The 24,952-nt window shown below is 55.7% G+C and overlaps 2 protein-coding genes across 2 annotated transcripts in view; both read left to right on the top strand.

Annotated features, from left to right (window-relative positions):
• The window catches only part of LOC124992800 (histone deacetylase 3-like), a 64,547-nt gene extending 57,763 nt beyond the window's left edge, over positions 1-6,784 (top strand). Inside the window, 2 exon segments of the mRNA XM_047564049.1 lie at positions 5,676-6,461; positions 6,616-6,784. Coding sequence (XP_047420005.1) covers positions 5,676-6,461; positions 6,616-6,784 — 955 coding nt within the window.
• Positions 6,570-23,491, top strand: Siah2 (siah E3 ubiquitin protein ligase 2). Its single transcript, XM_047564479.1, has 2 exons — positions 6,570-7,264; positions 22,003-23,491. The coding sequence occupies exons 1-2, from the start codon at positions 6,842-6,844 to the stop codon at positions 22,558-22,560; spliced, it is 981 nt and encodes a 326-aa protein (XP_047420435.1). The 5' UTR covers positions 6,570-6,841; the 3' UTR covers positions 22,561-23,491.
• The last annotated feature ends 1,461 nt before the right edge of the window (positions 23,492-24,952 follow it).

The following is a 24,952-nucleotide window of genomic DNA, read 5'->3' as shown; positions in this document are numbered from 1 at the left end:
GGTAAGAGCGACCCAAGTTACCCCGAAGGAGGACTTTTGTGACCAGATCCTGAAACTCTGGGAGATGAGGACAGCCCTCCTCACCATAAAATCTGCAAGAATGTACGGTTAGGAACCCAATTAGAACCAGTCAGCATGGGCCAAGGTGACCGAGAGTTGCCATGGCGGTGGGGACTTGAAAGTCTGATGTCACCCTGCTGTCCAGGTGTCAGTCAAAATTCAAGAGGTGACCTGGGCTGGACCCTCTGGAAACTTCCCTGGGATCCCCAACAAAACGAGCGCAGGAGAGGCACACCGTCCCTCTTCTCTCTGAGAGGACCCACTCTCTCCCTCGAGAGTGTCCCCCGTCCCCTCTCCTATCCCTTCTATAAACTCAAACGCATTCCTGTTACTCTGGGCAACACGGCTGAAGTCTCTCTGCCTTGATCGCAGGAATCAGGGTTTGCAGGGGGGGGTCTTGGCGCCGCCCAGTTTCTTGCAAGGCCCCAGCTCTGTAACAACATTGCGTTCGATTTTCAAAAAGTAATCTGGCAGGATAGCCAAGTGGTCAAGGGCAGGTCCTTCGGGATTGGGTCTGTCCACCCTGCCGTGAGGCGGCAGCACGGTGCTGCCCCTCCAGGAGCCTTCCTTCACTGACCTGGGAAGTGGACGGCCGGGCGTCCTCACAGGGCGCTGACCGGGATGAACCCACGGGCTTCAAGGGTGTCTGATATGCAGGGCAGCGGGCACTGGGAAGGTTGGCATCCTCACCATGACTGCCCCTCGGGCGTGCCAACTGCCTAAGCAGCCGTGCCTGGTTTGGTTTGATCCTTGGCCTTGAAACGTGACTCTTGGCTGAACAAGTCTTTGCACTTGCTCAGCTGACCAACAGTCACGCCCTGGCTCAAGCTCCATGCTCACCCCTGCCCCAGGAGCCAACTCCTGCTCAACCCAGGAAGCCCCCAGCCCTCTAGCCTGGCAATTTCCTTCCCTGCAGGGTCTCCAGATTCTGCTTGTTGAGTTACTCCTATTAAGATACCAATTCAGCAAGTCACCTCCTAAGTCACCCAAAGAGCCGGCTGGAACCCGGGTCCAGGCCATGACAGTGTGGACATCAACCCAAGGCCTAAACAAACCCAGCACCAAAGTAACCCCAGAAAGGCAAGGAAAACACCTTTTTGTTTTTTTAATAATGTACAAAGCACATGAAAAAATTCTCATTGCATAAGAAGGAAAAAGAAAATAGGAAACTCCAGAAGTACTGAAAACAGAAGCAAAAACTCCTCCATCTCCTCTCCCTCTCTCCCCCCACCTCACACACACACACACACACACACACACACACACACACACACGGGTGTGTACGCATGCATGGCAATCACTGTCATCAGTTCACTGTCTTCTAGAACTTCCTACACCCTTTTAAACACACGGATAAAGAAACAGACATTTTGTTGAGCGAGTTCTTTTGACATAATCAGGATCATTCTGTTTGCAGGCTGCGGTCGGGCCCTTCCCCACTTTTTGGAGAACTTTTTCGGATTGCGGAGGATTCTATAGGAGGGCTTTACATGGTTTGTTTTTCTGTGGATGGACACTGAGGTCATTTCCAAACTAAATGATTTCATTTGATCACATGATCTATCACATCTAATTAACATTTTGAAGGTATGAATTTAAATCAAATAGAAATAAGAACATGAATTCTGGTGGTGTTAGCATTCTGGTTTTTGATAGCTATATGCAACAATGACCACAAAAGATTGTGTTCCTAGATTATTCTGTGTATTTAAGCAGTATTACAATAAAATCATTTAAGAGAGAAGACACAGAGGACCTATTCTTTGCGTTTCTTTACATTTCCTTACATTCGAGCTCTGTGGTTGAGCAGTGTATTGTTTCCTGTTGCTACCTAACACACTACCCCAGAAGCTGGTGGTTTGAAGCAACAGTCCTGACCCCAAGCTTCTGCGCTGGCTCAGCTGAGTCACCAGTTAAGGGTGCAACCAAGTGTCACCCAGCGCTGCACTTCCTGCAGGCTCAGCTGCGGTGGAATCCCTTGCGGCGTCACCCTAGCAGGCCTGGGGTCCTTGCCAGCAGTGGACAGGGCTCCAGTTCCTGCCACATAGGCATTTTCATAGAGCTAACCCAACACGGTGGCTGGCTTCACCACAAAGAAGACCCTGAGAGCACTGAAGGACAGGGAAGTCCCAGGCCATCTCCCCATCTGCCGCTCTTCCCGCCCGTCTGGTTGCCCAACTAGCACCTGATCCCACCCTAATGGGTCAGCTGGCCAATACAGTGAGGTCCCACCCTAAGTAAACCCTATAAAACTCAGACCCTTCGCTAGCCCATCACCATTGCCGCCCGGAAAATGAGCCACGTCAGCGTTGGACCATGGACTCCGCTGCTGAATAAAGAAGAGCTTGCTGATCCAGGTCTGCTTCCCGCCTCCTCCTGGGTCATTTGTACCACGGGCCAGATGCCCACGTTCATGTGTTGAACTCCACCCCTGATGAGATCGCAAGGAGCAGGCGCGTGGGGTGAGGGTCAGGTGAGGTCAGGAGGGTGCAGACCTCACGAACGGTCAGGTCCTTGCAAGACTCCAGAGGGTGTGCTTCCCTCACACCCCGCGAGAACAACCTGAGGGCTGCTGACTGGGAACCAAGGCCTCACCGGACACGGAATCTGCGTGACCTTGATCTTGAACTTCAGGACTGTGAGAAACAAATATCTACTGTGCGTGCCACTCAGTTCCTGTTTTGTTACAGCAGCTCAAGCCGAGACAAAGACAGGGCAGAGAGAAAGACAGAAACCACAGTCTCTTGTAACCTAATCACAGAAGTGACATGTTACCGTGTTGGCCATATCCTACTAATGGAAAGTAAGATCAGCCCCCACAAAAGGGAAGGGGCAGTACCTGGAGCCCCCGTAGTGGCTACTTACTACAAGTGCAGCTCAACTTCGTCTGCAACACTGACCACATAAAAGACAGCATGAGGATCTAAAAAACTAAAATATGTAAAGTGCGTTGACTACAGCATCTGGCAGAGGGTGAGCCCCAAGGAAGCATGAGCTTAGGGTGGCTGGAAAACAGTGCAAACACAAGGGCCTGCTGCTTGCAGCCACAGCGCCAAGTTCAAGGGATCATCCAACAAGTGCTTGAATTAAACGACCCACAATTATTCAAAAGAAATTTGAGCATGTGAAGTTACCCCAGAAACAGAAGCACTCTGTCAAGATAAAAGCACCTTAAACAGCTATGGCAGTTACCAGGGGACCTCAGAGTCACCTCCAAATTTCCCGTAAGCTCCCCCCTTATCAGAAATGTCCAAGCTCCAATACATCCCTGAGTCATCTCTATGCCTAAACAGAAAAAGCCAAGCACATTTTGGTCTGCAAACGCAGACCATTTGCCTAACTGCAGAAGTTGCCCAATTTGCAAAACCACACAATTTGTAAGTCACAGAAAGAAGGGCAAGAGCTGGCCTGCCAAGCTGGGGCGCTTCCCACTGGGCTTGGTGACTTAGGTGCAGTGAGGCACTCACCTGTGAGTTCTTCCACAAGACTCACCTTGATACTGTAAGGAAAGAAAGGATTACTCAGTATGCCCCGGTTTCAAAGCTGAGCACAGAGCAGAGATGGGTTAAGGTGACCTGCTTGACCTATTGCAATCCACGGCTCAGTGGGAGGAAGACAGAGGTTAACCTCTTATTGAGCAGATGTGGGAAATGAATCATGAATCAGGAGATTACAAAAGGTGGACTCCCCTCCCCCTGACCACGAACTCACACATTAAACAAAGGCCCAGAAACAGCGGCAGTACCAGGGGCAAATAAACCACCAAACAACTCAAGTCAGCACACACGAACGCCCACTGAGAGGGGCTGAGGTGACCACCCTCCTGGTAGAGGAGCTTAGCTCACAATGCTCGTGTGCAAAGGCCACCTTTCTGAGTCATTCACCCCAGGGAGGACTGGAAAGGCCAGCCTGGCAGGCTGGGAAGGTCACTGGCAGGGCTCAGCCAGCAGCCTGTCCACCCTTCTCTTGCCTGCTGCCTCCCACAGCCCAGATTGTTTTGCTTTTGTTTTCTCATTTCCCCACTCAACTTGATCAGCACTGCAATAATCTGAAAGAGGAAGCAAGGAGTTTCTCTGAACCAGAGGAGGCATCTGCCAGGGTAAGAGTGCATGGGTTAGCTGTATTTTTAGAAAAATAAACCAAACTCTCTCTGCAGAGAATCGTTCTTCCTGTTCTTTATTTCAACACACTCCTGGCAAAACCAAATTGCTCCTTGAATGCCCAGGGCCTATCCAGCTGGACGCTGAAAGCTCATGTCAGCAGGCAAGGGTGGGGACCCCACTTCCCCAACAGAGTCGATACACCCAGGGGAGGGGGCACCTGCCCTGGAGCAGAGGTGGAGGGAAAGACCACGCCAGTCCAAACTCCCACTGCCGGGTTTTGAATTGAGTGGAAAATGTCACATTTTCTCCAATAAAAGTGAAACTACAAGTGACACTTTTCTGTCATTGCTATTATGTTCTCATAAAAAGGTGAACATGGAATAAGTAGAACATGATTTACTTTTTCTCTCAAGACCAGCTAAGGAAAGAATTTACTTGTCGTTTTACAGAATTTACTTGTCGTGTTACAGACTGAGTGGCTGTTTTCTGACTGTCCCATGTGCTAACCTCAAGGCCTGGAGCAGGAGCCGGGCCTAACTGGAAGGGCCAGCGCTGAGGAAGGTTCTGGAGCAGTCCTTCCTTCTCGGCTTCCTATGCCTCCCTTTCCTCAACCACCAGAAATACCGCAATAGGATCCACATGCAGAATGGTTGCAAAACACTGGACAGCATCTGTGTCCCCACACTGCATGCTCAACAAACCTTAGCTACTGTTATTTTACCTTTCCCACCACATCCATCCAAAAGTTCAAGTTCAGCTGTGTAACAGCTTCTAAAAGCCCACAGGGGTTGCCTGGATCACTGAGGTACACGTGTGTGCAGCAGTTGAAGCTGCCCATGCGCTGGCACACACCACTACCCTCCCAAGGGTTAGGCCGCCTGCCCCGCACCCTCAGTGAGCTTGGGCCCCGCTGGGCTCTTCCCACCCCCGCTTCCCCCACACATGGGAAATTCCCTCCCATGACGTTGGTGGCCTCCTTCCTCGCTAAGAAGGTAAACTGAAAGAGAACCATTCTCAGCCTGAACAGTAGCTGGCACATAATAAACACTCAGGAAACTTTTACTGGGTGATTAAGTGACATCTACACTATTTTTTCAAGTTTTAGCTCAAATTCCACCAATTCCATGCATGAAATCTTTCTAGATCTTTTATAAGATTGAACTTTATTTCTTCTGGGCTCTAACAGCTGATTCACGGTCAGATGCTATTCACTGATGTCAACTAATATTAAATGTTGACTACTATTTTCTTACCAGTTAACGTTTAAACAACCTTAGGTGAGTTTCTAAGAGCCTGACAAGTATAAAGCTCATTTAATGCTCACTTACAGATGAGAAAATAAGGCCCGGAGAAGCTGAAGAACGTGCCCAAAGTCACCCAGATGGCAACGAAGGGCACACTTCCAACCCAGCCCTGCTGACGGTCGCTCCTCACCTTTGTCTCTCCTACAAAGAAATGCATTCCCAGCCAGGAAGCCCCCTCCCCGGTCTCAGTGCCGCTGGCTCCCGCAAGTTTTCCGACTGGCGACTTCAGCGGAGCAGTGCACTCCCAGGAGCACGTGGGCCCCGGCTCGCGGCCTCGCCAGCGCCTCCGCGCGGCGCGCGGGGCGAACGCTAGCCCTCGCTCCAAGCCTCGGGCTCGGGCCGGGCCTACCGCGGGGCCGCAGCGCGCTTGGCGGGAGGCTCGGCCCCGGCCCCGGGCCCCCCTGGCTCCGGCCTCCCGGGGTCCGCGACCTCTCCTGCCGCCCGCGGCCCGTGGGCCCCGCCCCCGCCCGCCACGCGCGTCCGGCGCACGGTTCACGGAAGCCCTGGCCAGGCCGGCGTTCAGGAGCGGCCTCCGCCTCCGCCCGCCCGCGGGAGGACCCGGAGCGGCCGGCGTCGCCCCGCCCGCCCAGAACGGGTCCCGCGCCGGCAGCAGCCCGCGCCCCGGGCTCGGCTCGCGTCCAGAGCGTCCGGCTCTAACGCGTTCCGCACCCAGGCCCGGCTGCCGCGTGGCGCGCTTCCTCGCACTCGGCGACCCGGTCGCGAGCAAAGGCCCTCCCGACTGCGACCTGTCGCACCCCCGCCCCCCACCACGCCCCCGCTCGGCCTCCAGCTGCCCTTCTGGTCCGAGCCGCGGGTGCGTCGGCGTGGCTCCCCGGGGTGTGGCCAGAAGCTCGGCGACGCCTTCCCGGGGGGCGGCCCGCGCGGCGCGCGGCGTGCTCACTGGCAGGGCCGGGCGGCTGCGAGCCGAGGCGCCGGCGCGGGGCGGCCCCTGCGCTGCCAGCTGGAGCCGGGCGGAGCCCGCGGCCCGCGCAGGGTGGCTCTGCCAGTCCCCGCGCGCCTGGGCGGCCGCACACGTGTCCAGGCGTCACGTCCGCGCGCGCCCCCGGGGCTTGCGTCAGCTGCCGCTCCAGAGGCGGGCGGGCCGGGGCTCTCGCGCCGCTCGGGTCTGGCCGGAACGCCGCCCGCAGGAGGCGCCGCCAGCGGCCGGACGCGGAGGGGCGTTCGCCACCGGGGCCGCGGAGAGCGTCGGCGCGGCCGGTCCCCGCCTTCCCGGGTCGAGCGTCCCCGCGCCCGGTCCCCCTGGGCGCCGTGGCGTTGCCCCGGAGCCCGCCGCCCGCGGGGCGCGCACCGCCTTGACCCGGGCGGCCCCGCGGCAGGCAGGCGCCCGCAGTTCCATGGTGGGTTCGGAGCGCGATGAGCCGCCCGTCCTCCACCGGCCCCAGCGCTAGCAAACCCTGCAGCAAGCAGCCGCCGCCGCCGCAGACCCAGCACGCTCCGTCCCCGGCAGCGCCCCCGGCCGCCGCCACCATCTCGGCTGCGGGCCCCGGCTCGTCCGCGGTGCCCGCCGCGGCAGCGGTGATCTCAGGCCCCGGCGGCGGCGGCGGCGGGGCCGGCCCGGTGTCCCCGCAGCACCACGAGCTGACCTCGCTCTTCGAGTGCCCGGTCTGCTTTGACTATGTCCTGCCCCCCATCCTGCAGTGCCAGGCCGGGCACCTGGTGTGTAACCAATGCCGCCAGAAGTTGAGCTGCTGCCCGACGTGCAGGGGCGCGCTGACGCCCAGCATCAGGAACCTGGCTATGGAGAAAGTGGCCTCGGCGGTCCTGTTTCCCTGCAAGGTAAGCCCAGCGACAGCCCGCGCACCTCCGCCGCGACCTTCCGGAACTCCAGCCTCCAGCCCTCGCTAGGCCCCAAGAGGTGGATGGTATCTCTCGCTTAAAAACAAGATCGGAACTGTTTACTCTTGGTCGCTCTCCCCATGCCCCCTGCCCACCAGGGGAGAGCTCTGGTTGACGTTCGTCCGAGCACTGGCCCCAGATTATTGGCCCTGGCTGGCTGATGGGACCCAGCGCAGCCTCCGGCCCGGAGCCCGCTCCTTTGCGGACGTGGACTCGGGTGTGCCCCACAGGGCTGGGCCCTGAAGTGCAGTTTGACTGGGAAGCTGGTCGAGTAGGGAGAGGGGCGACCTCGGTTCACTCCTCACCAGCGCTCAGCTGGTGCTGGGTTCCTCCTGGATCCTGCTTCTGCGCCACCCTGACACGTGGGAGCTGGGGAGTGTGGCGTAAGAAAAGGTGGGGGGCGCCAGAGCCTGTTCTCCCCCAGGCGAGAGCGAGCCCTCCAGCCACGCCTTTCCCGTCCTGGCCTTCCCAGGCTGCGTTTGTGGACCGGGTTGATTGAACAGAGTCCTGCAGACCTTTAACAGGGACACACAGGAGCTGTTAGACTCCTTTAAAGCCCATCACTTTATTCTTTAGGGCTTTTTTTTTTTTTTTCCGACAGTGTTTTATTTATTTTTTTAAAATTTTTAAATTTTATTTGTTCTAATTAGTTGTACATGACTTATTGTTTAGTTTAAAATGTTACCTGTTACCAGTGCCCTTGTGAAAATGAAGACCCAAAGATTAAAATGTTAACCTGTTACCAGTGCCCTTGTGAAAATGAAGTCCCAAAGACAAGAAAAGTACAGGGAAAAGACTAAAAATATCTCCCTCTTCTCCCTGTCGCTGTGTCATGGGTACCTTAGTAGACTCTTAAAACACATGTACATTACACCCTTGAAGCTAAGCATAGCGTCATGAGTGTCAGTGTCTTTGAAGGTTTTTTATACACAGACATAAGTTTTCCTCCAAAAATGGCTTCTGCCACTTTCTTTTTAAATTTATATTTTCACATTTTCTTGTACATCTGAAACCCAGCAGAACCTCTTGGTACCTCAGACGGCAGCGTAACATCACATTATGTGATTATAGCCTAACATCGTTTTACCTCCACTCAAAACTTCAAAATCCTCAGACGCAGTGGCCACACGGACCTGCCTGTTGCCTCACTGGGACTGTAGAGCTCGTAGCTGAACTCAGGTGGGAGTGATGTCACCAAGACTCCGCGTCTCCGATAGACGTGGCCTCTGCCTCTCGAGCCATCCAGGCTCTTGCCTTTCTCCTCAGTGCTGCCTTTAAAAAAAAAATAGGGCACGAGCCTGTTTTTAAATTAAAAATAATTCACCAGAGAATTCAGGCTTGAGACTTAAGTTAGTACAATGAGTGGTTTAATTCGGTCTTCTGCCCTGCCGCCAACCAGGTTTAAAATAGAATATTCAAATAAGTTTGGATGGGTGTGTGGACTGTGGGTCTCAGACGCCCTTGGTACACTCCGCGGTTCCAGCCCCTCCTGCTGTCCTCTCAGGCGGTTTCTCCTGATACTTGGACACAACACTGCCATAGCATCTGAGGGGGCCGACCGTGGGTGGGGTGCTGGGCGGCTGTCGTGGGCGGGTAGAATGCCCACAGGGTTTCTGGGGAGTCGTTTTCTCCCCAGTTCACGTTCCCCTAAACCAGTGGTGAGTGCAAGAAATGACCTTTGATAGGTCGCAGGTGAGCACTTGACAGCAGACGGTATTCCGAACTTATTTTTGGAACAGTTTCATTAGAGAAAGGGAGGGAAGCAGTCCTGCCTAGGGAGGGTGGTGCTGCGCTTGCAGGACCTGGAACCCTGGTTCCTGGAGAAGCATGTGTCTGTCCCAAGACGTCACTCTTGAAGGTGTTCTCTTGGGAAGCAGGGATATCAGTGATCTCCCAAGTCTTCATGAGAATGCAGCTGGACACAGCTTCCACTCTGCAAGCTGAAACTAAAGGGCCAGCCAGCCAGGCACGGTGACCCACGCCTGTGATCCCAGTGCTCAGGAGCCTGAGGCAGGAGGATCGTGAGTTCAGAGCCAGCCTCAGCATTGGCAAGGCACTAACGAAGCAACTCAGTGGCACCCGGCCTGTAAATAAATTACAAAATAGGGCTGGGGATGTGGCTCAATGGTTGAGTGCCCCTGAGTTCAATCCCCAGTACTCCCCAAAAAATAAAAAATAAAATACAGGATCATCCACTCATCTACAGACGGGGAGCCATGCTTAGAATGTACCTTGGGGCTCACTCGTGCGTGCAGATGTGTGAGGCTCACACAGGTGACGTGCGCGTGCCTCACCTTTGGTTGACATGCCGCTTTCCAGTTAGTATGGATAAACTATGAACCAAGTTGGAGTATACACATAGGCCCAGCAAGCAGCCGAGAGGTGTTCTTCGGCAAGGGTGATCAACAGAAGGAATGAGGTCTGTGTCAGTCTGACACCCTTGAGCTGCGGTGTGAGGCTCCTGGGAATCCTGGGACTGCCCTGTCTCTCTCCCCACCTGCGCTTGGAAGCTCTCTTAGGAGCCAGCTTATTCCAGAAAGACCATGTTGGGCAAAGTAGCAGAGCCCAGGTCTCCAGATCTGGCAGGTTCTGCCCCGTTTGCCTGAAAGGCCCCTCGGGCCGTGCTTTCCCATTGTTAAATGAGAGGTCTGACTGCTTGACTTCCGAGGCTGGGCACCTTCCCTGTGCCAGCTCCTTGGCATGTGGCAGTTTTCTACTTCCTGACTCGCGCCTGCAGCCTGGCGCAGTGGGCCGACCTGTCGTGTCACACGCCGAGCCCGTGGGGAGCGGCCTCTCTTCCCGCTCCATAGGAATCCAGTGTAGCTCCTCACTGCATAGGTTCGAATCTGAATTCACACTCCACGAGTGCGAACATAACTCAAGGTCTACGCCAGTAACAAAACCACCTGGCGGATGAGTCCCCGGAGGGCCTCTGACAGGACTGGCCCAGCACAGCTCTTCAGCTGGCCGAAGGATGGATGGGTCGCCAGACAGCTGGGGGCGGGGCCACGTAATTGAAGGCTCAAGTGGTGCCCGGCCTCGGGGACAGGGTGCCACGTGCATTATTAGCTCAGGTCTGCTCTTCATGAAGGATCTCTGTCAGCACGGCCAGCTTCCCATTGGGAGGTCACAGTGCATTCTGTGGCTGAGACCTTGGACAGCCCCTGGGGGCCTCCCACCTGGGCGGGGGCGGGGCAGTGAAGGGCTACCGCTGGTCCACAGTCAGGTCAGCTCACCCCGCCGTGCCTCCTCCAGGCGGGGCTCCCTGCACCCCGCAGGGCATGCTGCGCGCCCAGCCTGCATGCTTCACCAGGCCTCTTTCCCGTTTCTCTGTCCTCTTTAAAGGTTTCTAGTAGCTCATGTCAAAGCCTCAGCCAGACAGGTCTGCCCTGTAGTTCAATTGTGGTGATGTTGTTTTGTTTGAAAATTTTATTGTAAAAGCCACATGGAGTCAGACCACCGGATGAACGTTTGCAGGCCCCTCCATGAGGCCGACTCTGGTCCAGTAGAGACAGACAAGGTGCCAGCAGGGACCAGGTAGTGCAGGGAGAGGTGTCTGACACGTGGCCTCGGGGCGTGGCCTCGGGAGCCGCACAGCCGGTGGGGAGGCAGAGAGCACAGCCCGAGGCGCAGGCCAGGCTGCTGGAGATCACCCCTGCCCGCCGTTCAGGACCCGCGTGGTCTGCACAGTAAGACCCATCACAAAGTCCACCAAGGAGGGCGCCCCAGCTCCCGGGCCCTGTGGGCTTGGTGGGCTGCAGATGTGGCCGGAACCAGGCCAGACCTTTGGGTCTCTCGCCAGATGCCAGGAATCTGGACTTTTATGTTAAATATTTCAAAAATGTTTTCCCAGCTCGAGCCAAATCCAAAGGTAGTGCCAGCCCTTGCAGGCCAGCCCAGCCGTGGCTGCAGGCCGGATTCCAGCTGCAGGAGGACAGCCTCTGATTGGTCCCCCTGGGGAAGCGTTCAGCGAGCCTTCGGGTTCTCCTCTGATTCTTGTCATACGTGAACTTTGGAACTGATCATTGGGGTTTTAGTTCTTGTTTTCTTTTTCTTTCCTGCCAAGAGCATGTTCGTTCTAGCCATTCAGAGACCTCGGCTGTTGTCCTGTGACTGGATGTTCGACCTTGTACAGACAGGATATTTTCTGCACCCAGGGTCTTTAGGAGAAGAGCTTAAGCTCAATGATGACATCAAGGTTCTTTCTCACCAAAGTTCTGGAATCTAGTAAGTGGTCCCAGATAGGACACAGAGGGACTGGCTTCTCGGAGGGCCTGGCTTTGACTGACCATGTCCAGTCACGTGCTGCCCCGAGCCTGAGCCTGCTCGTTGATCGTGGTGAAGAAGGGTGGTCACAGCTGGCGGGTGGGTGCTCTGAGGTCAGGCCAGGGCCTCTGCCTCCCTCATCACAGGAGGATGGCTGGGATTAGGGTGCTGGTGAGGGGGTGGGTGATCACCTCAAAGTCTAAGGGGATAGGCCAATTAGCCAAGACCCTTTCCAGGTCTCTTCTCAGAAATTCCCCAAAGACACAGTCACCTAGGAGACGGGCCCTACAGCCCTCACTGCTGCCTGAAATTGACAGGTTGCCCACAAAAGCATAGAATGCACTGTCAGGGACCAAGAACCGCACATCAATACTAAGGCTCAAGGTTTTAAAGAGCAAAACTGGCAACATAGCTTTTAAAATTGAGAACAGAAGCACAGGAATATTATGTATCAGACTAAAGTGTAAAGCTGATTCCACACATCATGGGCCAAGGACGTCACAGGTCACATGACTAGAACTGGGGTCAGTTTTCCTTCAAGTTGGTCCTTCCTGTGAGCAGATGGAGGTGGAAGGTACCAGCCTGAGAGTGGACAGGTGCTCCCATTCTGCATCAGAGCCCTTTTTAAAAGCCCCTAGCAAGTGCTGCAGGGCTGTAGTGAAAACCTTAGAGCCAGTGGCTTCAGGGACACCTTTGTGCCTCTGACAAAACTTGCAAGAAATAGCATTTCTTATTCAAACCCGCAAGGTCCTCATGCTTGAAAGGGCACATAGTAGGTGCGCACTGGCTACACTGAAAGCCAGCATTCAGGGCCCTTGTGTTGCTGAGGACCTGCGCGGGGTGTGGTGAGAACGGTTCCAGACAGGCAGAACCAGGACGCTTCCTGGTGGAGGACGCGTGGCGTCCAGCGTGTGCTCTCCGGCTGAGAGGGGTGCTGCAAGTTCTCTAGCGGGCCTTGGTCAACGCCATGTACCGCGAGGCCCGTTTCTTTCTCCAGTCCTTGAAAACTGGGAACCTGCCATTCCCTCATCTCCAGTTTGGTGAACATTTGTTGTCAGGATTTCTTAGACTGGTGGCATCTGTGGGGCCCAAGGTCCCCTGCTGTGTGGAGGGGGATGGGAGATACCTGCCAGGCCAGTGGGCCCGTGCACACCTTCAGAGCTGCCGCCGGCAGGGCCTGTGCTCTGGTCCCCGGCCAGCCCCAGGCGGCCTGCGGCCTCAGCCTCAGTGCTCACTGGTACCGCGGGGTCACCAGGGTTGTTGGGAGGACCAGACGTGGCCGAGCTGCTGGCAGAGTACCTGGCACCGCCCTGGCTTGCAGTGCAGCTCCAAGCCGGTGGGAGGCAAATGGCCCACGTGCAAGGTCAGGCCAGGCTTAACCTTCAGAACAGCCGAGGAGTCCTTCCTCTTTCTGCCACCAGGCTTCCTGACCCTCCTCCTGATCATGGAGGGTTAGGGCCACAGGGCTGGTGAGTTGGCCCCAGCACTGCATTTATGGTGGTGAGACTTTACCTCATTTCTTTAAGACTCTTAAAAGGAAAGCCTGGTTTGATGAGCCAGCTTTTCAAAATACACGTATTACATCTGTATGTGTTGTTTCACACATTATGGTGTATGTTGTTTAAAGTTATGACCAAATGTGGAACATATAGAAAGTCATGTAAAAATAAAATTCTTTATAACTGCCCCGTCTAGAAAAAACCATGGTAGCACTTAATACGTCCTGCAGACTCACCTGTGAGTTGATGAAGTTTTTCCAAACAACAACAAAAAGGCAATAAAATGAAGACTGCTGCTCCTGTTGTTTCATAACCTGTTTTTTTCCCGTCTTATCCATCCTGACTGCTGTTCTACATTGATACTAATCTTTAAGGCCATGTCTAATCGTTACATAGTATTTTAACTCCCTAACAGTACCAGAATTATTTGATCAAGGTCTGTTTGTGGTCGCACAAGTTATTCTAGTTTTTTACTGCTATTAACAAAAAAGTACCTCTATAACAGAATCACTGTGCACGAGAAAATAGACATTTGCTACAGATAAAGCCTGGAATTTGGATGGTAGACCCGCAGGGCAGGTGCAGGGCCCGAGCTGTTGGGAGTGCAGCCAAGTTCTGCCTTCCAACAGCCCCACGGCTGCTGGCGCCCTCGGGCCAGAGCTGGGTGCTGCTGGTTACCCATTCTTCTCCCCAGCACTGGAGGTGGGACCCGAGACCACACCCCCAGCCCCAGGCCTGTTCCTCAGGCCCACCTGCGGGGAGGCCCAGCGGCCCACTTGCCTCCCGACCAGTTTGTGCCTGAGGGTGGTAACAGCTGTGCCAACAGGGCAGCAGGACCCTTCCAGAGGGAAGGAGCAGAGAGCAGCGGAGCGGGCCTCTCTGAAGCCTGCTGTGAAGAGGACACAGATGAGGGGTTGCCTGGAGGGGCTAGCAGGACTGCTGTGGGAGTCGCCTGCCTTGGTTACAGGGCCAGGGCCAGGGCCCTGTCTCTTGCTGTCCTCCTGGGTACCTTGTAAAGGATGCAGAGGCTGTTAGCGTGCCCTTAGCCATCTGCCAAACCCATACAGCTTCTACATGGAGGACCAGAAGCACCAGTCTGGACCTCGTAACTACACATACAACGTCTTTTTTTTTTTGTATCAGAGATTGACCCCAGGGGCACTTAACCACTGAGTCACATCGCCAGACCTTTTAAATATTTTATTTAGAGATGGGGTCTCACTGAGTTGCTCAGGACCTTGCTAAGTTGCTGAGGCTGGCTTTGAACTTGTGATCCTCTGGCTTCAGCCTCCCGACCACTGGAATTGCAGGCGTGGCCACCACGTCCGGCTTCCCATGTCTTCTCTGCTTCAAGCCCCTGCCTTTCCTGCCTCCCACTCATCCCCCTTTCCATTCCAGACTCAGGTGATGGCCTTTTGGAGGGACAGCTGGCTATGGCATCGGAAGGGCCCTCTTATCTTGAGGGTTGCCAGAGGAAACGCAGAATACCCAGTTAAATTTGAATTTCAGATGAACAACACATAGTGGGGGAGGGAGAAGTAGATCCCAAATACGGCTGGGAAGCTACTAGGCTGGGAAGCTACTAGGCGCTTCGAGCATCTTGTCACTTTTTTCACTAATGTGCCCGCCCCACCCCTGACGCCTCCTGGTGAGTCCACTGCCTAACGGGAAGGAAAGCCTGCTGAGGGAGGGGCTCCGTGGGAAGGAGGTCAGGGCAGGGGGGACCTGGCACAGAAGGCGGGCGGGCAGTCGCGGCAGGCAGGAGGTCCTCGACCCCGGCCATTCCTGTCCTGGCTGGAGCACGCTCTGAAGGAGCCTCACAGAACTGGCTTCCCAGGACAGTGTGTGGTTGCTGCTGACCTTGGCTGTGGACAGGTGAGAAGCCCACACGGTCAAAACTCAACTTTTGTTAAGTTTCAAAGATGAAAACTAAACCTCGCCAGCCGGGGATCTGCAAGGCCCCCAGCACCTGCCCCCGCAGTGCACCCTCAGGCCTCTGCCGTGACCCTTTGTCCGCGGCCTTCCAGCAGCACCCCCTTTGGTAAGAAGGTGTCTGCCGGTCCTGGGCGTCAACTCTCGGGCTAAAAGGTGAATTTCTGAGCCCGAGATTCTAAGCAGTTGCCTTGCCCAGAAGAAAGTTCTGAAGTCTGTTTGCACCCCCTGCGCTGCTGGGCGAGGCTGTGTGACGGAGTCCTGGTGCTGAGCAGTGTTGTGCTCTCGAATCATCTTCTGTAAACCGTTGCTGTACCACTGGCAGGTAGTCATCCCCCGCACTGCCTGCAGCCAGGTGAGGAGTTTACAGTGTGCGGGATGAGGGTGTGCTGAGGTGCTTAAAGGAGGGCTGCCAGACAGACGCAGCGGAGTATTGCAGTTAAGCACACAAGAGGTCGAACTTTCTCCTGCCGCCCAAGTCAGGATGACTAACCGGAGCCCACGGGTCTCCAGCTACTCAGGGAGCAAGGGGTGAGCTACAGAGGTAGGCTCAAGGTCACAGAGGACACCGGTACTGGTTCTGATCACAGCCAGACTACTGGTGGTTGGCAGACCCTTTAAGAGGAGCATAGAGCCATCAAAAGAACCCAGAGCTGGTGTTCCCAGTCCATGTAGGATTTCAGAAGAGCTGTACACACCCGCACCCCAAGTGGTCATGCAAATAAAATATGTGAAACCCCCTTATCGACACTGACAAAACAAACCTGTTGTGCCTGGAATCTAAATTAAAGGCAAGCGGTCGTCCTGCGTAATCCCAAGGTAAACATTTCATCATCGTCAGGTAAACGAAGTGCTCATTTATCAACAAACACTGGGTGGGCAAGAGCAGGCGACCCATCAGTAAGTCCCACAGAATGGAAGCAAAATTAATCAGTCCATAAATAATGGAGGAAAACCCATGCTCGGCCAGGAGGCAGGACATTCTCAACCACTGAAGGTCTAGCTTGGCTTTAAAAAGTGGCACAGTCACAGTATGTGACAACATGGGTCACGCCAGGTTAGCAGCCACCCCAGCTGAGCGGGGCTACAGGATGCAGAAGACATGGGTCCTCCGCCAGCCTCCCCTGATCCCCGCTGGTGGCTCGTGGTCGTTGACCCGGGCGGAGCCCACCCTCCCGGCTCACCCTCCCCGTGTCCACTTTCTGGGTTCACCTCCCTAGTGCTGAATGTGACCCCTGGAGCTCACCCAGCAGATGGGGTCAGAATCTGTAGAAATTTGCCCTGGGACACACGGGGTGGCGGGAAGGAAAACTGCTGGCCAGAAAGGACCTGCCTGGGCCATGGGCCGGCTGGTTACCTGCAGACCCTTGGCAGGATCTGAGGACAGTGGCAAAAGCCCTGTGCCCTGCGTCCTGTGAGGCTGAGGAGAAGTGTTGCTTATTGTTAACAATTTATGTCTTCCCTGCAAAGCTGTTTGGGTTCCTAAAATGAACCCCAGAGAACTTCTAGCAAGAGAAAAACTGTTAACTCTGGTTGCATTTACATGTAAACATTTAGTTAAAAGTGTATTTTCTCTTTAAAAAAAAAAAAAAGATGATAAAGCTTAATTCACTGAACCCAGTCCTCATTAGAAACCTGGATCCCAGGCAGTACAAATGGCTGACTTAGTCTCTGGATTCCCTAATACATTTTTACTTTGATATGATTTCAAACTTACACGAGAGTTATAATAATAGCACCAAAATTTCCAAATAGCCCTTATCCAGATTCACCAGTTGTTTCCTGTCTCCGCCGAGCCCTGTCATTTGTGGCTCTCTGCTCCTGCCGTATTCTTAAGCCATCTGAATGTTAGTCACAAGCATCCTGCCCTTTGGCCCCTAAATCCTTCACTGTTTTTATCCTAAAAACAAGGACATTGTCTTATGTAATTATAGCAGTTATCAAAATTGGGAAATTCGACACAAAGTAGACACTTGGTTTTCTGACCCACGGTCACGTTCACATGGCAGCTGCTGCACGCAGTGTCCTCTGCAGCGCCATTGGTTTGCTGGTCCAGGGTCGGGCCCTGCATCTAGCCACTGGTGTGCCTCTGTGGTCATTCCAGCTTCCTTGGATTGCAGGAAGGCCTGTTTGCTCTTGCCTCGTCCAAGGTCATTTCTTGGAGCTAATTCAGAAGTCTGTGAGCATCAACAACAAAATAGCAGTGGCGCTTTGTTTTCTCAGTGGAGGAACACACTCTCTGAGGCGCCGGCAGGTGTGCGGCCTCTCGGCCATTTCCCAGGGGGAGCAGGGAGGGTGGATCCTCACAGTCCCGGGGAGACCGCGCCTCCGTTGGTTGTGGGAGTTCAGTGACTTGTTCTTGGACTGTGTGGACTTGGATTTCCTGAATGACTTGTCCTAAGGCTGTCGCGGCACCGTGACCTTTTCGCCAGCGAAGAAGGGCTCCTCTGCGTTTATGCTCCTTTCAAAAGCAAACGTAATGGGACTGTTCGCAGGATAAATGGCAGGGGTCGGGCTGACCGCTCTGAAGGGTCCACCTGCGTCTGTGCGGAGGGGTTTTACGCTGAGAGGGAAACGCCTGCCCAAGGCCCGGCGCCAGGGAGAGCACGGGCCCCACTCGCTGCCCTCTGAAGAGGCTGGCAGTGGGTGCCAGGTGGCCGTGTGCGCCCGGCCTCGGGCCTGCAGCTGAGACGCATCTGAAGGCGTGGGTCGCGGCCTTTCTGGCTGTGGTGGCTCCCGCCGAGTCCTGAGCCTGCCCCGCTTCCTCTTGCCTCACTTCCTGGTGGATCCAGCTGCCTTCCTTTTCTTCCTTTTCTTTTTTTCCTCTTGGAAGGTTTACTTAAGACCAGCCCCGCGGGGAGCGAGTGCAGGGTCCCTGAGGAGAGCTCATTTCTAGCTGAGTGCTGTCCCACGACAGGCCCTCTGCCACCCAGCCCCGGGCTGTCTCTCAGCAACAGGCACAGTGGAGACGGGCCCCTGACGTGCAGAAGTCCCTCCGCCCCCATGGTGGTGGGGCCGCCTTCCCTCAGCTCGCCGGGCTGTTCCTGCAGACCGAGGGGTCTGCCCCAGCGCCTGCCTCCGAGCGGCCCGTCGTGGGCCCAGGCTTGGCGTGCGACGGAGGGCAGAGGGTGAAGCCAGCTGCAAATCATTTCTGTTCCTTTTTCCCAAAATGCTGCTTCTTTGACCCCCCCACGCTGAGCAGGTGCACTGGACCAGCAGAGTGACCAAGCTGGGCTCTGCTCCCGGTGTGGCCCCAAGTCAGGAGCGTCCAGTGTCTGGAGTGAACAAGAGGTGGAACCAGCTCTCCTGCCCACCCCCTCGCTTCCTAATTGGTCCTGGGCTGAGACCAGGGCGGGCATCCCCCAGCATCCCTGGGTGCCTGGTGGTCAGTGCAGTGACCAGCCACACCTAGGTGCTGGCCCAGGCCCCTCCTGAAGCCGTGAAAGCGGATGCTCAGAAGCAGAGCAGTGGCTCTCATTGAAATCAGGTTCTCAGCTGGGCAGGGGCCAGGGATGCTGCGAAGCAGCCTGGAATGCAGCCCGTGTGCCCTATAAAGCAATCCTGGAAACCAACTGACCCGCGGGGCGGCCCCGACCTGCCCCCTTCAGCTTCGTCACCCTGCCCAGACCTGGGGGACCGCGCCATGCACTTTGTCTCCATGAAGCTCTCTTACCCTTCCTCCTCCCCCATCCCACCTGAGACCGCCGCCCCAGACTCTGCTGGAGTGTGTCCGATGCTCTGTCTCCCCCTTGTCCTCTGAGCATGTCCCAGCACCCAGTGAGGCCGGGCGGTCGCGTCCGGAAGGGTTCTGCACTTCTGTTTCCTCCTATGTGGACGTGCCCATGATGAAATTTAATTTTTGAATTAGGTGTAGCAGAGGGTTCACGGCAACTAAATATCAGAGAGTTGCAACAATGTACTGTCAAACCTGTGAACGTAGGCTTGCTCTCTCAAAGTACCTTACTGTGCCTCCTCGCCCTCCTTAAGTGATGTCGGATGATACAGCACTTCAGACGGAGTGAGGGGACAGCAGAGGTGTTGTGACCTTACATCAGGCTACTTTTGATCTTCTGAAAATACATCAGGAAGAAGGTCACATGCTGCAAGTGACCGGGGTCACTGAGCCTGATGGCGCTGAGTGGATAGTTGACGCCCTGAGTCATGGGCTGACAGGAGTGTGCACAGTTTAAACGCGTGAGTCATTTATTTCCAGAACTTTCCATTTAATAATTTTGGACAGCTGACTGCAAGTACCAGAAACCAAGGAAAGCAAAGCCACAGGCACAGGGGACAGCTGTGCTGAATTCTTCCTCCTGGCCACACACAGCCCTTTGCTCCTGGAAACACCAGGCTGGCTCATCCCACTGCCTGCCGCAGAGCCTCAGGGCCCTGGCACCCTCCGAACCCTTGAAGCTTTTCAAGAGAACACAAACCCCAGGCCAGGGCTCAGGGAGACGTGGGCTCCCTGCTCGGAGGCACCTGGGCAGTTTTACCCAGTCGCAGAATGTGCAGGCCCCTGAGCTCCTCTCCCTGGCCCCTGGGTGGGCGCCCAGGGAGGGTCCGCCATGCTCCAGACTGGCCTCCCAGCGGCTCCTAGACTGTCTGTCGACCTGCCTGCTGGCCTGTGTGAATGTGCTTCCCTTCTAGAGATCTCTGATCCAGTGGTCATAAAAGTGGCCCCAGGGGTCCTGAAGATGCTGCCTCACCCACGTGGGAAGGAGGAATGGGAAGGAGTCAGCTTGTCTAGGAAGAGCAGAGGAAGCACCACGGCCTTAAAACTACCTCTGTCCAAGTGGAGCCGTGTAGCAAGGCCCTCTTTCCCAGGGTCATTGCCTCACAAATGCAGAGCCACACTTTCTCTATTTGTGTGATAGGGAGGTCGCCTGCTTTCTCTATTCTGGTTCAAAGAAGAGTGAATGTGCGACTTGTAAGGCAAAACCATAAATCAGAATGTAAATATCCCTGCTGCAGCGGGAAAGTCCTAAACCAATCACAGGTATTTGTTGTCAATGTTGAGTCCCTGAACCTAGAGTGTGGGGGACCTGGGAACTTTCTGGATGCCCCATGCAAAGTCCATCTCATTCCTGGGTTATTCCCGGGCAGCTGTGGAGAACAGCCCGTGCTGAGATGTCTTCGGACCCAAATACCAAGGGCCTGTTTGAGCCAGGGGACCCGCCGGCTCTGGCAGCGGGCTGTTTCTATGTTGTGCTTGTGTGTTTTAGGGTCTGGACTGGAGGGCCTCACCCAGCCCCCCACAGCAACATCAGAGAACTCTGGGCCGGCCACACCCCCGATTTCCAACATTCACAGGGGCTTTACAAAGTTAGGAACACTGTGTAAATATACATGGGCAAACTTGTTTCTCATCCTGATTTTTTTTTTTTTTTTTTAATTTATATCCAGGCCTTTAAACTTAGTCCACGGTTCAAAAAGATGAACAAGCAGTTCCTGTCAGCAAAACAAATAACAGAGGGTGCTTTCTGCCCGCTCTGCTGAAGGCCCTCATCTGCGCTGGGTGGGGAGGGCGAGGGGGCGGAAGGAGCCTCTGCGGGTTAGAGACTCTCCCCAGGAGACTGCTTGGCTCCGCCCCCTTGCTGATGGCGGCTGGCCTTCCGCTCTGAACCTCCTTTCTGGTGGCAGCGTTCAGACCATAAAGCTTGACTCTGACCTGCTCCAGCTGGTAAGGGGTTATGGCACCAGGCTGGACCGTGGCCTCCCTGCCTCGCCTGGTGCCTGTGCGTCTGGAGGCGTGGGTCCAGCCGAAACCTGGCACCCATGCCCTGAGGTCAGGACGGGGCTGCGGGCTCCCCTGCAGGGTGGCTCTGGCTTCTCCATTCTTGGCGTGGCAGCAGGACGGTCCTCTGGGCAGCATCTGCTTGCAGGCTGACTCCTCTGTGTCTAGGAACAGCAGCCTCATTCCCTTCGGTGAGGCCTTCCCAGGATGGAGAGGTCTGTCCACTGGGAATGTCGCCTGGAGTCTGAGGGAGGGCCCTCCGGGGGCAGTGGGGTCAGCGAGCTCCTCTGGCCTGCTCCTGAGGCCTGTTGCCGGCACTGCCTGGCCTGTCGTGGGGACGTGTGCGATGAACCCTGAACATCAGGCGGGAAGCAAGCCTTGAGAGGAGTCCGCCCTCCCACCTCGGCCTCCCCTGGCTGGGACCCCGTGATGAGCAGTCTTCTGAGTTAGCCAAGTGGCTCTCAGACAGGGTTTCTTTCCACCAAAAAGAAGGGGCAAAGCACCGTGGGGAAGGGTTTGGAGAAGAAGGCGGTTTCCAGCAGTGTGAAGGGGTCTCCACCCCCCTTGGCCCTAGCCTGGTCAGGCCTGCAGTGACCCCAAGGGCGGCCTTCCCCGTGGCCTGCCTGTCACCAGCTCAAGCCAGGAAGGGATAAAGGGGACAACAGGAAGAATACTAGTTTCAAAATTGTCGTTATGTGAAAGCTAGTCTAGAGATGATACTTCTTGTCTAATTCCACCCCCAAACGATTTTGAAAAAAATAAAGCCGTGTGCAGTGGCCACGCCTGTGAGCCCAGTGGCTCAGGAGGCCGAGACCGGAGGATCGAAAGTTCAAAGCCAGCCTCAGCAACTTAGTGAGGCCCTGAGCAACTTAGCGAGACCGTGCCTCGGGCTGGGGATGTGGCTCCATGGTTAAGCGCCCCTGGGTTCAATCCCTGAAAAACCAGCCAACCAACCAAAAAGCCAGATTCACAAACAGTGAGGGGAAAGCCAGGTGGGCTTATCCATGTGCTCATTTGTAATAAAGAACTGGAGTCTCCCCGCGAGCAGCGCTGGGATGGGTGGGCGTGGGCGCAGCAGGCCCTGGTCCAGGGAAGGCCTTGACTGCGCATGGCAGTCTGACCAGAGTGGCGCTGAGCCGTGGCCGCGGTACCTGGCTGGCCTTGAACGCAGCCGCCGAGCCGCCAGGCGGCGCCCGTGGGGGGCCGGCGGCTGGGAGGGGTGACGCTGTGTGCCTCTGTCTCCGCAGTACGCCACCACGGGCTGCTCGCTGACCCTGCACCACACGGAGAAGCCGGAGCACGAGGACGTCTGTGAGTACCGCCCCTACTCCTGCCCGTGCCCTGGAGCCTCCTGCAAGTGGCAGGGCTCGCTGGAGGCCGTGATGTCCCACCTCATGCACGCCCACAAGAGCATCACCACGCTGCAGGGCGAGGACATCGTCTTCCTGGCCACGGACATCAACCTGCCGGGGGCCGTGGACTGGGTGATGATGCAGTCCTGCTTCGGCCACCACTTCATGCTGGTGCTGGAGAAGCAGGAGAAGTTTGAGGGCCACCAGCAGTTCTTCGCCATCGTCCTGCTCATCGGCACCCGCAAGCAGGCCGAGAACTTCGCCTACAGACTGGAGCTGAACGGGAACCGCCGGAGACTGACCTGGGAGGCCACGCCGCGGTCCATCCACGACGGCGTGGCCGCGGCCATCATGAACAGCGACTGCCTGGTCTTCGACACGGCCATTGCACATCTTTTTGCGGATAATGGGAACCTGGGAATCAATGTGACGATTTCCACCTGCTGCCCGTGAGGCGCCGCGAGGCCGGGGCACAGTGCTCGGTGTTAGTGACGTTTCCCTAGGTGTGTTACTCGACAGGGCTTCACAAGGCAGGACCCACGTTACCGCTTCTGTTTGAGCACCTCTCCACCTGGCCTCAACCCGGCCAGTTCACTGCCTGGTGGACAGGTGCCTGCCCGTCATCGGGAGGCTGCCCCGCCCCCCAGTCAGCTCTCCTGGGAAACCTCTCACTTCCTGAACAGCACTTGGCAGGTTGCTTGGGCCCCAGAGACCAGAATAGAGGTTGGAGCCTCCTTCCTGCCTGCCTCCCTGTGGTGGTCCCCATGTTGGCCAGAGCTGGGTGACCATCCCTTGTTTTTAGGGGCAGGAATCGTCTTTACGCATTTGAACAGTATCTCTCAAACTGCAGGACTGACCAGCATAGACAGAATCCCTGGGAGAGTTGGTCCCACAGTGCAGATTTGGGAAGTCCCTGAGTTTTAAGTCTCACCAGGTGATGCTTTTCAATGATCAAGTTTGAGAATTACTGGCTTAATCACAGACAGGGTCCAGATTTTAAAGGTGCTTTAAGATTGCCCCCCCATGCTGGCTGTCTGTCTACCGTTTCGGCCCCGCCCCAGTTAAAGCAGAGGGACAGGCCACAGGCGCTCCCTCCTGACCGGCCGTCGGTGGGATGCGGGGAAGGAAAGCAGGTCTTGTGCGGTGGTCGTTCTCGGTCATTCGTTCCCGCTCACCACTGGTGCAGATGACCGTCTGCCCAGCTTCCCTCGCCGTCCTCCTCGACTAGCTGGTGGAAGACTAGGTCAGGCTTGGAAAGCTCTGTCACCGGGTCCCGTGCTTGCTATTTAAAGGTATGTGTTGGTTGTATGGTTGTTTTTTTGTTTTGTTTTGGTTTGGTTTTTGCCACATTCATTTTAGTTTTTTAATAAATATTTTCCAAAAATGAACGCTGTCCTTCATTTTCCTAGTCCAGCAGTATTTATTGAGCGTCTACTGAGTGCAGGTGCCAGAAGCATCACCGCCACCCCTAGGACTGGAGTCTCACTGTTTCCACGGAAGGAAGCAGCCAGGCCTCCGTGGTCATGGCGCAGCGGAGGCCCTGGGGCCCACGCCCATGTCCCTGCAACGGGGGCTGTCACAGGCCGCAGGCCTCCTCCTCAGGACGCGCTTTCTGACTGCCAGTTCTTGGGTAAGAAAAGTAGGGCTCTTACCTTCCAGAATCAGAAGGAAGAGGCGGGGCTTGTGCCGATGCCCAGTGCTGAGGCTGATCCAAACAGTGGACTCTCAGACTCCCGGTCCAACCCTGAACTCAAAAATATTCAGACCCAAATGCCCCACGAGAATCTGACTTACCTCAGTGGCCCGTGTCCACTAGCGCGGCACCGGGAGGGAGGGATGGCTTCGGGGTCGTTTTGCTTTTTAAGTCAGATGCTAGGGCATTGAGCGTTTAGTCAGCACACAGATCGGGCAGGGAAGGGATCGCTTCCGTGACTTCTAGGCTGTTCTTCAGGTAAAGCCGAGAACAGTGCCATGCTCTCCACACACGTGACGTGTGACTACAAACCACGGCTGTTTCCACCAAGAGTCACAGTGCAGACCCTGGAGGTGGAGCCAGAAGCAGGTGGACGCTGGTCCTTGGGGCAGAGCTGCCCCCAGTGGCATCCAACACCTGGTGACACCAGACAGCGTGGTCAGTGTGAGCCAGCCTCGTGTCCACGGCCCCAGCCCCGTCACCCAAGATGGTGGAAATCAGGACTGCGGGTCAGCAGCGCGCCCAAGGGTAAGGCTCTCTACGGACCCGGAAGGAGGGAGCGGAAGCATCGACCTTGAGCACCAGAGGCGAGACTTCTCGGCCCAAAGAGGAAGCGCCACGCTGCCGTGGGCACGGTACAGGAGGGGTCGGCGACTCTCGCCTCCGGACGCCCGGCCACGCGGCCTCCGCGGCTCCACAGACCGGGTCGCCGTGGCGTCCCAGCATTGCACAGCTCCTCTAGCCTGTCCCAGAGGTCACCAGTCTCCACCCTCACTCTGACTTTCTCAGAACTGAATTCTCTGCCAGGAAGCACAAAAATCCCCAGGCTGTTCCCTATTTTAAAAGGAAGTGGGGAAGAGAAAGTGTCCATAAATTGACCTGCTTCTTTGTATCAGTCCAATTGCAAACACACTTAACCCTAAGGAGGCTTTTGTCAAAACTCGGCACGTGACTCACCTAAGTATCACGTTTTTAAATTAAAACAAGGGGGACTGGGCTGGGCTCAGTGGCAGAACGTTGGCCTGGCACCTGTGAGGCACGGGGCTCAGTGCTCAGCACCGTGGTGGTGTGCCCGCCTACAACTAAAAAATAATAATTCAAAAACTAAAACAATAAGGATCTCTTTCTCCAACCTGTCCTTGCTCAACATTC

The sequence above is a fragment of the Sciurus carolinensis genome, chromosome 9 (assembly GCF_902686445.1).
Source record: "Sciurus carolinensis chromosome 9, mSciCar1.2, whole genome shotgun sequence".
Lineage (NCBI taxonomy): Eukaryota > Metazoa > Chordata > Mammalia > Rodentia > Sciuridae > Sciurus > Sciurus carolinensis.
This window is presented reverse-complemented; position numbering and strand designations above follow the sequence as displayed.

Excerpts from the sequence above, each read along its gene's own strand:
- Siah2 (XM_047564479.1), top strand. The coding sequence starts at position 6,842 with ATGAGCCGCCCGTCCTCCACCGGCCCCAGCGCTAGCAAACCCTGCAGC. Across the intron at positions 7,265-22,002 it reads CGGTCCTGTTTCCCTGCAAG|TACGCCACCACGGGCTGCTC; the intron begins GTAAGCCCAGCG and ends CTGTCTCCGCAG.